Genomic DNA, 13800 nt, shown 5'->3' on the forward strand with positions numbered 1-13800 from the left:
CGTACAGTATCTCATTTTCATCAATCCATTCCTGTATTTTTCCCTTGACTACTTTCTCCAAGACCTTGAAAACGACTCCTAATATGCTGATCGGTCGGTAATTTGCAACAGCTGTCCTGGATCCTCCTTTATGCAGTGGAACTATTTTCCCCTCTTTCCACACCTTCGGGACTAAACCAGACCTGAGACTCAGATTAAACAACATGGTCAAGTGCACTGATAATTCTTTAGCCGCTTCACGTAAGACCCTTGCCGGTATACCATCCAATCCCACAGATGTATTCACATTAAGGTTCTGTAATAGACTATTCACCTCCACTTCATTTATCACAATTCCCATATAAACTAATGGTTCTTTCATTCTTTCAATGTCACCACCTGGATGATATACTCTTGCAAAGTGCTCACTCAGTAATTCCACTATATTGACTGATTCAGTGACCTCCTTACCATCGGCATTCCTTAAAATCATTCTGCTGTATACAGTTTTTTTTTTGCTTGCAGCATATTGAAAGAACTGTTTGGGATTCTCTTTACCTTGCATAGCTAGTTTCCTTTCATAATCCGCTTTTGCTTTACTTACCACACTCGTTACCCTTCTGGCCTGCGCTTTATACCGTTCGTGTGCTTGCAAGTGACCTTTCTCTTTAAATTCCCTCTACAGTTGTTTCTTTTTTTGCAGCTCAAGCTTAATGGTGTTATTCATCCATTTAACCCTTACTTGTTTTACTATTTTTTACTATTCGGACCCTAGGTATACAATCAGCCATAACATCCTGTAAATGCTCCTTGACCACTTCCCATGCTCTATCGACATCCAGCCCTTGCAGTTTTACATGCCATGGCATTGAACCAAGCAATCTCCTAAGCTTGTCATACTTGCCAGCACGGTAATTCCACATATACCCTGTCTTAATCGAAAATTCCACACCTTTAGCCACCTCCCAGGTCAAGACCTTATGATTACTCTCACCAATAGGTGGCAACATGGTCATATTCATTACAGTCAAATTCTCAGATGCTATTACCAGGTCAAGCACTCTCAAACCCCTAGTATTTTCAATTACATGCTGTTTCAGATAGTTATCCCTTAATAATTGAATAAAATCCAGTTCCTTCCTCACATGTGTCCTCTCTTCTTTCCAATCAGTGTTACCATGGTTGAAATCCCCCATAATAATTACCCTCCTTCCACTCATTTCATCAATTTCTTTATGCATACTACTACCTTCACCATCTATTCCATCACCTGATCTATAGCAGCACCCAACTGTATATTTTGTTCTGCCAGTCTCAATCTCACACCAAATTGCCTCAAATGAGCTCTTTTCACTATCCTGCAATACAACTTCAATTCTCCTTGGCTGCAGTTCATCAGCTATCATCGATAACACTCCTCCCCCATTTTAGTCTCTCTATTCCTCCTAAACACTATAACCTACACATTCTATCCCGCTAACTATATCATCTTCAGTCAGCCATGTTTCACTAATGCCAATAACCTGTGGCCAGGAAGAGCCAACCAAGGCCAAAAATTCTTCCTTCTTGTTCCTAATATTCCTGGCATTAGTATACATGAAAATAGTTTCCTTATAAAAGGAGATTGTTGTCCTTGGGGGAAAAAACATTGTGAACAGACTGTTTTCTAGGAGGATACAGTTGATGGAATGAAAGATAGAGGTTTCTTCAGCATGTTTGAAGCTGAGCAGTGAATAGATGTATACCACCAGCACTATGTGTTTTTATAGGCTTAGATGAATGCAGCAGAATAATTGGAGTCAGTTCAGCAGAACAGTGATCATGAATTAACTGTAGAAAAAGTATAAAGCAGAAACATGATGACTATAAGAATGTGATGGAGTCAAGAGAGGAGAAAGGGATCATTAATTAACTGGATTGCTTTCTTCTGGACAGCATCAAACATTTTTAGGTAGGATTTTGGTGCACCACTCCTAATGTGAGATGAGTATTCTAGAGTGTTTTTTCTGTTTGTTGGAATTTTTTTTTTTTTAATCATTTTTACTTGGTCCAGAAATCCTTTTCTAGAAACCAACAATGGAACTTTTTCAAGCCACTTCAGAACCCAGTAATGTGGATGGTGGTCTTACACAGAGCTGATGAAGTTCAAATCCTGGTTGGCAAGATTTTGATTTACATAGTATTAGCAGTTGTACATGTGAGAAGCAGTGTCTTGCATGGAAAAGTATGCCAGTTTTCTGAAGGCTTTGAGGGAAGGGTGGCTGTGATGGTGATATTTTTATACCAGGAAAGGCTACATGTTATAAGTAAACCTATTAAAAAAAATACAATCTTCTCTTTTGAATATTATCTTGCATATTATTAAGGGTAAAAAGGAAGGTGAGATCTTTCTTATGAGAAATAAGACAGTACCATATTTTGGTAGCATCAAATTAATAGTAAGTTTCTAGGCTGGATCCAGTCAGGTGTCTTGATAACATCAAGAGTAGTTACGTGAGTTTCTCGAAATCTTTCTATGAATTTTTCGAGGTGAGTAATGATGGCTAGAAATTTACCTGCAGATCAAGATTGGCAAAATCCATATTAGTCGTCACTAATTAACTGTCAAGTCTCCTGAGCGCTTATGCTCCTTCCATCCTTACTAATTATAATATGTTTTCTATTTGCTATTTCATTTTGCTTTACTACTACTTTAAAATCTTGTATCTGGTCTCTAGCCAATTGAAGAAAAGAAAAATGGATCGATTCCAAATAGATCCAATTTATGTATGAACAGGATCCATTTGGATTCGATCAGTTTAGCCTATGATTTCACTAATTTTGACAGTTAATCCTGATTAACTACAGAACTGGCCTTGACGTGTTTACATGTCACTAATTACATGGATGTGAAATGGCCATGAAGTTAATTAGCATTTTTTTTTTTTAATGTAGCTCCTGCCCACAAATGTTTTTTCTGTGTAAACCTATAGTACATTCATACTGTGGGTGAGCTAAGGATTTTTATTTATTTTTTCTCTTTCTTTTTGGTACTATTTATTTTATTTTTACATATTCCAGAAACCCTGCTCTAGAGACCAAACACAGAACTTTTTCAATCCACTTCAGGCCTCTGATAAGAGGATATGTGGATGTTATTGAAATAACATGGATATGAATCTCCTATTTTTGATATATTTTATCCCTTTGGCTTTTGGGTAGTTTATAGTAACTGGTATTTTATGCCATTTAATATACATATTGAATTCCTAACATTTGCAAATTAGGTGTTAGATTACTTTAATTAACCAGCAAAATGTGTCCCACTTTGCTTATTAGATGTCCAAAGTAGTTATTGCCATGCTTAGTTTCAATTGTAGGGTCTCTGGACCAACGACAGGTTGGTTGATAAACCTATAGTACATTAGTACCATACGAGGGTGGTCTGAAAGGGTCTCGGCCTAACAATGAAAAAACAAATTTATAATTTCAAAATTATTTTTATTTTTCAACATAATCTCCCTTAAGACTAATACATTTATTCCAGCGATGCTCCAGCGCCATTATCTCATCCCTGTAGTGGTTCTCAGAAAGATCTGCAAAATATCCCTCTATCTACAGGTGCAATCAATTCTTGATTTGAAGAAAAACGCTGACCAGTGAGGAAGAGTGTTAGTTTTTGGAAGATATATAGAAGTCAGAGGGAGCCAAATCTGGGGAATAGTGTGGATGTTCCAACAATTCATAGTGCAGATCCATTAATTTTCCCATTTCCAAAACACCTTTGTGGGCGGGTGCATTGTCCTGATGAAAGATGATTTTTTCCTTTTGCAAACCGGGTCTTTTCTCACTAATTTTTTTGTCTAGTCTGGTTAGAAGATCAGAATAATATTCCCCGGTTATTGTTTTACCCTTCTGAAGATAATTAATAAACAAAATGCCTTTAGCATCTCAAAACACTGATGCCATGACCTTTCCTGCTAATGGAACCAACTTTGTTTTCTTTGGCACTGAACAACCAGCTCTGTCCACTGTTTTTACTGGTATTTGGATTCTGGTGTGTAATGGTGAATCCAAGTCTCATCCATAGTAATAAATCCATGCACAAAATCAGTTTTATTCTCCAAGCACTCCAAACCTCCAAGCACTGTTCAGGGATTTTCAGTGTATTTTTGATCTGCTGTGAGCAAGCAAGGCACCCATCTTACGCAAAGCCTTTTTCATTTGCAATTCTTCATGCAAAATATATCCTACACGTTCTTTTGAAATGCCTATAGTCTCAGCAATTTCACACACTTTGACTCACCGGTCGTCTAATACCATATCATGCACTTGATCAATGATTTCTGGTGTTCTTACACATTTTTGGATGTCCTTCACTTGGATCATCTTCAAGGCTGGTATGAGCACTTTTATACTTGGCAGCCCATTTCTTAATTGTCGGAAACGAAGGAGAAGAGTGCCCATAAACGTTTATGAACTTCAAATGAATTTCTTTTGGTGTTAAACCTTCTTTTACAAAGAATTTTATAACCACACAATACTCAATTTTATCCATTTCAAGGGATACAGACAACACTTTTGCTTCAGACAGCTGTATTAAAAAAAACTACTTGATAGAATGACTTGCAATTTCATATGGATGCTTATGACAGATGTACTAACTTAGAAAAAAAACAAACTTGCCAATAGTTGTTTCCATCTATGGTCAAGGCCAAGAACTTTTTGGACCACCCTCATATATGAGTGTAGTGTTATATGGAGAGGTTGGAATCTGAGGCCATGTATTGACAGTAAGCTAGATATGTCTGTGTGGGAGTCATGTTATCAGTTTCATCCCCAACAGTTCGTATCCTTCTGCTTGATTAACTCTTCCAAAACGATTTAGAAATTGTTTAGGTTTTTTTTTTTCCAATAACACTTTCATGCCAGATCAAGTGTCATCTAGACTCAGAGGAAAGACTCAAATGACTCATCTGTAAAGAGTACATACATTAGCTCATTGGTGCCCAATTTTTATGGATATGACACCACTGAAAACATGCTCTACGACGAGCTGTGGATAAAGGGAACACAGACTACAAACCTTTGAGTGTATAGGCCTACTCATTGCAGACATCTTTCCACAGTTAGTCAAGATATCTGTGATATGCACTTGCAGGCTGACCTGTGGTGCATTGATGACATTTTGCTCTTGTAAACAAAAATCTATCTTCATGTTCTGTAGTAGAGTAAGGATGACCTCTTAGGAAACGTCTGTAACACATCCCATTGGTTTGAAATGCTGCCTAGAGCCTGAATACAATGCTCTGTAAAATTCTGCCTAGAGCCTGAATACAATGCTCTGTAAAATTCCAAATTCTCTGGCAATATCAGTAATTCTGCTCCCTTCTTCAGGCTTTCCAATAATTCTTCCCTGCATGAAATCATCTGGATGATGTCTTGAGACATTACAAGACATCCAAGTTTGCAACTTTATTCCTTCAAAAAGAGTTTCCTTCACACAAAATTCGCTTAGCACAGCCTTTAGTCTTTTAACCTGTTCTATCATTCATGTGTTAGAACAGGATAAAAGTGCTAACACGTGAACCCCTTTGCATTCGATTCATAAATTTAAATGTGTACCCATTTTCTACTTGAAATCATCAGTTTACAAATTGCCTCAAACAAACTTATTCATCTGAATTTGAGGTTGTAATATTCAGAAATAGTGTTTGTCCTTAGTTTTGGACACCAGTGTAGAATTGTGATTTACAAAATTTTGGAGGAAAGGAGAAAGCCTTTCTTCCAAAACGAGTAAACTAACACCATGTTTCAGCATAATGATGTGCACAAATTCACATGGGGAAAAGACACAACATAAAAAAAGTCATATTAACTGTATTATTGTTGATGGTGATATTGTCATGCTGGTTCAGGATACAAGAGTATATGAGGAATTTGAAAATGGAAGTGACTATCACTTAGTTTTAAGTTGGACAAAAATGAATATTATTATTATTACTTGACACCTCCAGGGAGTCCAAAGATTCATCGAGGGAGGGCACCTCGTCTACAACTCTCTGTCTCCACCACTCAATCCAACTACAACTAACTGCAACTACACCAATCCAACTATATCTACAGCCCACTACTACCACTAGTATTTCCACAGACAATGACAAACATCCACGCCCACAGCAGGATTCGAATCCGCAGCCTTTTGGCTGGAGAGCTGACACGCTAACCACTCGGCCAACCAGGCATATCATATTATATTGAACAGTAAAAGATATAAGAAATTTTTAAAAGTAATTAAAATGGATTAGATTTTAACAAGTAAAGTGTACACTCAATTCTTCAAATATCATTCAAGAAAAAAAAAATGAAAGAATTCAAAAATGAGAACCAAATTTTGGAATCTCAGTAGTAAACTCTTATGATGACATTGATTTAGGCTTGGGAGATACATGGTTAAGTTTTCTGTAAGGCTAGAAAAATGAGAACTCTGTGATGGATGCAAGAAGTTAGACATTCCTAGTGAGTAAATCAACAGATATCCTAAGATAATACAGAGAAAAATGTAAGGAAGAGTAAAGAGCGCTAAGCCACATGTAAAAGTATTTAAATAAAAGGCAAGGAAAAGACGATAGAAGATAAATACCTTTACAGTTTGGCACTTCTAGAGGCTGTTGAAAATGCTTAGAAATGGAAGAAAAAATACTGTAATAGGAATCAGAAATAATAAAAGTGACATGAAAACTGAAATTAAAGATATTCTGGATATTGGGAGTAATTACTTTGAAAAACTGCTAAATGAAACAGGCCAATGAAAAAACAGCAGTAGAAAATGTTCAAGAGGAATGCAATCAGAGGTACACATCAGTACTTGCAAGTAGAAAAAAGTTATAAGCCTAAAATATGAAAAGAAAGCTGGATTAAATGATATGCTGGGTTCATGCCAAATAGAGGTTGTCAAGATCAGTATTTCACTTTTTATGACAGATAGTTGAGAAACTGTGGAAATATAATAAAACCCTATAACTTAAGTTTTATAGAACTGGAAAAAGCATATGTTCAGAATACCACAGTTATATGAGGTAAATTGGAACGTTAGATCAGTCCACAGTCTATATTTAATTAAGTTCAGGACAATTGGAGAAATGCCATCAATGGTAGGGGACTTTTTGGTATCTAATTTGGACAGGATTTTTCATATCACTTTCTAGTGAAAGGTCAGAGGAGGCATTGAGTGTTGGGTGTGTGTGTGTAATGGTAGGGGAAAATATATCAAAATCATCTGTGCAAGCATTTGAGGAAAAGTATGATGCCAAGAGATTGTTTTTTTCTGTGGCTGACAATGCAGTACACTCATCTGGGTGCATTAGTGGTGAGAGTAGTGCTGGGCAAAAGTTGTAGTCAGCTGCTTTAGCAAGAGACCAAAATATGTGCCTATCACTTGGGCATGATGCAAATTTCCTACTTTTGACTCTTTGGAAATCAATTTTTGATTTTTGCAGCTGTTTCAGGCTTCGATGTAAGCAATGAGAGCAGGCATTTGATGATAGCTAGTTGGGGTATGCTTGGCTCTTCATTTGTACTGCCTTGGTGCATCTTTTGGAGAACCAAGGCTTACTTAGGAGATGAGAATTTAGCATGAAATGGGGAACATATACTTCCATTCAAGAGAGGATTACTTCGGTGATGCATTCAATGCATATGCTTGGGTTGGAAATCTCAGAGGTCATCCCACTTGATGTTCCTATAATGTCAGGCAACTCTTGATTAAGAATGGTTATGTGGATTATTGCTCAGTGAGGGAAGAGATAAGCATAAGATTGTGATCTGAGTTACCTAAGGGAGATACAACCTTCACATATTTGGAGGGATCAGTGGTGAGGAAGGGGTCCAGAGTGTTTGGAGAGTGATTGAGGTTGTCTGGTACTCTGGTAGGCATGTGAACAATTTGTATAAGGTCATTTGTGATGACAAAGGCTAATCATATCTACCTGCTTTGTCTGTGCAGTTGAAGATGGAAATCCAGTTGGTGTGATTGTTAAAATTGCCAAGAAAGATAACCTCACTGTTAGGAAAGTTGGATTGAAGGACATTGACTTTCAAAGAGAGCAAGTAGAAAAGCTCAGTGGTTGATGACATTTGGGGGAGCAATATAAGCAGCATATGAATTTGACAGAGTGGTGAAGAGAGATTTTCAGCCAGAGTTGTTCATGACTGAGAGATTCTAAGTTGAATGCTCTTTTGACATGGCATGATATATCGGAGCAGACATATAAACAAGATGCTATCCTTGAGCCAAAAGGAGTCAAAATAGTGTTCATTTGGAGAAGTTGAGATGTGTAGTTCTTGGAGAGACTGAAATTTGGGTTTCCTCTCAGAAAAACCAGGGGAGGTTTTGCAGAGTGGAGGTGAAAGTGGATGCTATTTTCATACTCAACATTCAGGAGACCAGAAATCACCTAGGTCAATTGTCTCTGGAATGTTGAGCTTGAGTCTTTGATTCGGTCACCAGGTGACAAAATCTATGCACAGTGATCCATATCTGATCAAAGCCATATGCGATGGAATCATAACATTCTTATTTCTACATGTCATTGTCCTCTACATCATTGCCTGAATTCACTGTGCTGTCCTCACAGTTTTAACAAAATGTCCTAAAAATTTCAGATTCTTATCCACCATTTCCTCCAGCACTCTTATACTCTACATGTCATCTTTGCTCTTTGAATTTTAAAACCTTACACTTTGTTACCTTGAATTTGAAACTTTACTTATTCACCCTGTCTATTCAACTCCTCTTGCAAAGCAACAATATCTCTTCTACTTCTATTAGTTCTTTCCAACTTTGCATTATCTGCAAACACCTGTATATCACCATTCAAACCCTTTCCAATATCATTTACATAAAAATTAAACAGCAATGCCCCCCCCCCCCCCCCCCCAAGACAGACTCATGGGGCACTCTACCAGTGACTTTCCTTTTCTGGGATTTTGCTTCCCCAGACACAACTTGCTAATACCTGTCAGACACCCAATCTCTAATCCATCAAACTAATCTATTATACATCTCCATCTACTCCAGTTAAATTACCAGCTTGTCATGTGTTAATAGTTATTGTAAATTATAAATATACCAGTGTATATGCATTCCCCCCCCACACTTGTCATTTGTGACTTTTTTTGAGTAGTTTATGAGTAGACTGCTAAAATATAACTTTCTTTTAGCAAAAATCCATGATGTCCATCAAAGAGAATGCTGCCATTGTCATCCCAGTTCTGAATCTTGGTCCTGACTTACCTCTCTAATACTTTGAACACAACTCCAGATAAACAGATTGGCCTACAATTTAAAACTCTAATCTTATCACTTTGTTCTGCTTCCTAAGGAAGCAGAACAATTTTGTCCTCTTTCTACTTCTTTTGAACTTGTCCCAGTCTAGGACTCTTGTTAAAAAGGTATATCAAAGCTGTTGTTAATTCTCAGGAAAATTCTTTCAAGATGTGGTGATATACCATCAAGTCCTACAGCCTTATTGACAATCACATTCCTCATATGCCCTCCTGCTTACTCACCATTGGTAGCTTCTTCCTTCCCACTGCTCTCAAGTTCTGCATGATGTTACATTCACTAGAATGAAATACCTTTATGAATTGTTCAATTAACATCTCTACTATATTCTCCTCAGTGGTTATCATTCCACTGTTTTCACTAACCAGTGTCATCCTTTCATAATCATTCCTTCTACTTTTGCTGGCCACATATTGAAAGAATTCCCTAGGATTTCTTTTGTTATATCCTTACCAAACCAGATGAGATTTCTTTTGTTATATCCTTACCAAACAGATTTCTTTCTCGCTTTTTTGTACTCTCATGTGGCTGACTGTGCCATTTGTCTTGTGCTGCCTCCCTAATGCTTCTTCCAAATTGCATGCCTCACCTCTTCATTCATCCATTTCATACCTACCTTATTTCACTTCCTGACCTTAGGAATGCATTCAGATGTTGCCTTTGAAAGAATTCCTGAGCAGGGAGCCTCCATATCTCTGTCAGTATTGATAATGTCCTTTGGTTGGAAATGCTGGGTTCAAATCCCATCTAGAATGGGAAGAACTTTATAAGAACTTTTCAACTGGAGGTGAGTGAGTTAGTTGGTCTCATATGGGGGAGTAGAAGGGCCCCCCTCCTCGAAACGCAGGTTTTTCATCCTGCAAAACAGACAAACTGGCTATAAGAACACACAATTAGCAGGTATAATACACTGGCTTCATAGACTAAGTTGCTTTGGCTGTAAATCTAAACCAACAAACTAATCTGGAGCAGGGCCTGAGCAGCATCGACTCCCCCTTTCCATCCAATTACTCATTTCATTACATTGCTGCCATCTCCTGAGTTTGTGATAATCACTAACTTATTAGTTCCATGTATATTCATTTCTCACAGACGTCCTCATATGCTGGGCTACCACCCAAGTAATCACTTTCATCATTGAGAGGAAGATTTGACACCTCACTTACAGTCCATCTTCTAATAACCAAATTCAAGACCCTTGATCCTCATGTACCCTCAGTCATGTACTCTTTAAGATAGTTGTCTTTTAAAACTAAAATTCATTCTCTTTGCACTAGGTGCTGTCTCTTTAGTCCAATCTGTATTACAATAATTAAAATTGTCCATAATGATCATCACCCTTTTCTTATTAAGCAGATCAGTTTGCTTCTACATTTCTTTCTCACTTCCCTCCACATTACCAGGTCTATAACAGCACCCAGCTGAATATTTCATCCTCTCCATCTCACCTTACAGCTTCAAAATGCTTCAAAAAACTTTAGATGAATATAACTCCTCATCTATCATCACAGTAATACTCCTCTCCCTTTCTGTCCTATCTGTCTTCATTATATCCATCTATTGCTCTCTTCTTATCAGGATGTCATCTTCGTCTAACCACACATCACTTATTCTGACAATTTTTTGAGTTGAACTCTATCAAAGCTACAGTTTCATCCCCCCCCTTGTTTTGAATACTTCTGGCATTGGTTACATATACAAGTTCAGAAATGAGCTGATATATATTGTTTACATACCCCCCCCACTGCCATTTCTGTTTATAATTTCTGATGTTACATCCCTTCCCAGATCTAAAAGTTGCTCCCTATATTCTTGGCCATCTCAACCCTTTCTTGTACAACTCACACATCTACTTCTGTATCTATCATCCACACTTCTCTCACACAGGGTTCCTCCCCCCCCCCAATGCCAAGTTTGTCTTGTATCATTTTCTTTCATTCTCTACACTTATGCCACTCGCTTCTCAACTAAAGAAATTCTAATTATATTTTAAAAAAGAAATAAAGTAAGAAACAATAAGGTTATTGCTTGTTTTGTACATAATGCTTGTAATATTTAATATTATTTATTAAATATTTTAAGTAATAATGTTGGGGAAGGAGATTAAAAATGAAACTGTATCTCTCAGTTTAATATGAACATTCTTTCAGTCTTATAAAATCATCCAGAACTGTTAGTAACATAAACACATCTCTTCTAATTTCACTGAAAAACACATATAATTCTTACTACTTAGATCACCCTGCTGTTAATTTTCAGGAAGAGGTGAGAACTTGTTAGACAATATAAGTGATCACTGGAGTTCCTTCTGCTATTATATACAGGGTGTTCGGGATAAATTTGACAGTTTCGTAAGGAAAAAGAAAATCTTCTTTGTATCTATTAAATTTAATGAATTGACAAAAAACATTACAGGCAGAGTTAATTACAATACTATCAACAAGATTTACTCAAAATAACCACCATTAGCATCGATCACAGCTTCAATCCTGCTTCGGAACCTCAAACAAGCTGATGCTACAGTCTCCCTGGGAAGGGCCGCAAAAACTGTTTTAATTTTATCCATTAACTGGGCTTTTGTATTACTGGAAGTGCGATTGGTGTCTTTTTCAACTGCGCCCCATACAAAATAATCCATGGGGTTAAGGTCTGGGGAGTTTGGAGGCCAAACATTTGGACTGGTGAAGTCGTAGAAATTTTCAGACAACCATTTTTGACTTTTCCCAGAGGTGTGGCAAGGGGCCGAATCCTGCTGCCATACATACGGCCTACCATTGGCTACCCTTGTTATCCAGGGCTTGACTACAGTGTTTAGCAACTCCACGTAGCCATCTGAAGTCAACCTGAGGCCCTCTTGGAAAAAATGCGGAGGCATCACATTGCCTTCAGAGGATACACATCCGAAAACCATCACAGTTTGGGGAAATTTAGTCTGCATTACACGAGGAATGTCCTTTGTACTGTATGCAAGCCATCTGTTATTCTGCGTGTTGTGTTTTTGATCCTGGCAAAAGTTTTTCTCATCGGAAAAGAACCAGATTTTGATGGCCGGCACGAATCATCATGATACAAGTTATTCTCTTCCATGATTCAGGTGGGTTCCAGCTATCCATCCTTTCTGACATCTTGTATATGAATGAAGAAGGGTCCAACCTTTTAAATGAAGAGAAGTGTGTGTTAATACATGTAACTTACGGAAAAATATAATTAATTATAAATATGTCAAATTTATCCCGAACACCCTGTATATATTCCTACCTGAATATTTCCAGGATTCATTTAAGAAACTACTGCAATTATTGCTTTTTTTCTTGGCTTTTATTTTTTAATAGAGATATGTAATACTTATGCTCTAAGTATTTTGTTATGAAAGTGTTTTTTTTTTTTTAATAGAAATTGATCAGTTCTGCTTTTGGTCCCAAAGAATGGATTGAATCAGTGGCTACAGTTTTACAGGCAGATAAAAAACGGGAACAGTTAGATGAAGACAGTTTAGTTTTTTCAGATATTACAGAAGATAAACTGAAAGAAGCGATAGATGTTGCAAGTCACACTGCTGAAAGTTTTTTATGAGTTCATTTTTGTGTATTTATTAGAAATGTACAATTTTAAATTGTTATATAGATGAATGTAAAAAAGTGTAAATAATTATTGTTTATATTAATGTTTGCTCTCCTCATTGTGTTTTTTTTTTATATTATTTTCCTAATCTTTTAAAATCCATCAGATGTGCAAGATTTGAAAACATGAAACCTGTTTATAGTCTTGCATAGGATCCAGATACTTGATCTTCTTATCAGTTTTCATATCTCAGATGAGGGAATGGGTGTTTTTCATCTTTGCTAACAATACAAAGTAATTCATCAGAGTATAATTTCATCAATGTTTATCAGAATTCTGGATACACTACTAATAATAATAATAATCAGCTAACACCTTTTATTCCCTTATAGGGAGTAGGCGAGACCTTTTAACCCTATCCAGCTTTTGGAGACTGAGTGGGCAGTTCAGTCTCCATTGACCAATCAGAGATAACTGGCCCATCACTAATAAGTGGCAACCGATGAAGAGACTAGCAAACAAGTGCTGCCATCTCTTGGTACCTAAGCCTAACAAGATATGTTACCGTCTGAAATAATGTGGGTTCTATGGTTGATTTTCTTGAGTTCATGGGATGAAAACCCGTTTCCGGCAGAAAAAAACTCACTTGCCCATGCTAGAGCTCAGGAACAAGTTGAAGATAGGCTAAGAAAAAGTTTCTTTTATATATTCCTTTCTTTTTAGTAAAAGTTTCTCCAGTCAGCGACTAGACTTGAACTTAAGTCCACCTTTGGACAGCCTAGCACAGAGGATGCAAGTGTCACTTCTACTGAGCTACACAGGCCTCATTCTGGATATGTATCTTCAATATTTGTTGCTAATATGCATAGTAAAAGGCAGCTATAATTAGTCTTTAAAATTAGCTAAAAAATGTCATAAGTGACATCTTACAATTA

General features: G+C 37.0%; 1 protein-coding gene across 1 annotated transcript in view; it reads left to right on the forward strand.

The window, feature by feature from the left end:
* Positions 1-12968, forward strand: part of LOC150105578 (alanine--tRNA ligase, cytoplasmic-like) — a 270365-nt gene extending 257397 nt beyond the window's left edge. The window contains exon 21 of the mRNA XM_090394928.1: positions 12698-12968. Within this exon, the coding sequence (XP_090251054.1) occupies positions 12698-12877 (180 nt within the window). The 3' untranslated portion in view covers positions 12878-12968. The remainder of the gene's footprint in view (positions 1-12697) is intronic.
* The last annotated feature ends 832 nt before the right edge of the window (positions 12969-13800 follow it).

Source organism: Typopeltis vanoorti, chromosome 6 (assembly GCF_054136105.1).
Source record: "Typopeltis vanoorti isolate ZY-2024b chromosome 6, IOZ_Tvanoo_1.0, whole genome shotgun sequence".
Lineage (NCBI taxonomy): Eukaryota > Metazoa > Arthropoda > Arachnida > Uropygi > Thelyphonidae > Typopeltis > Typopeltis vanoorti.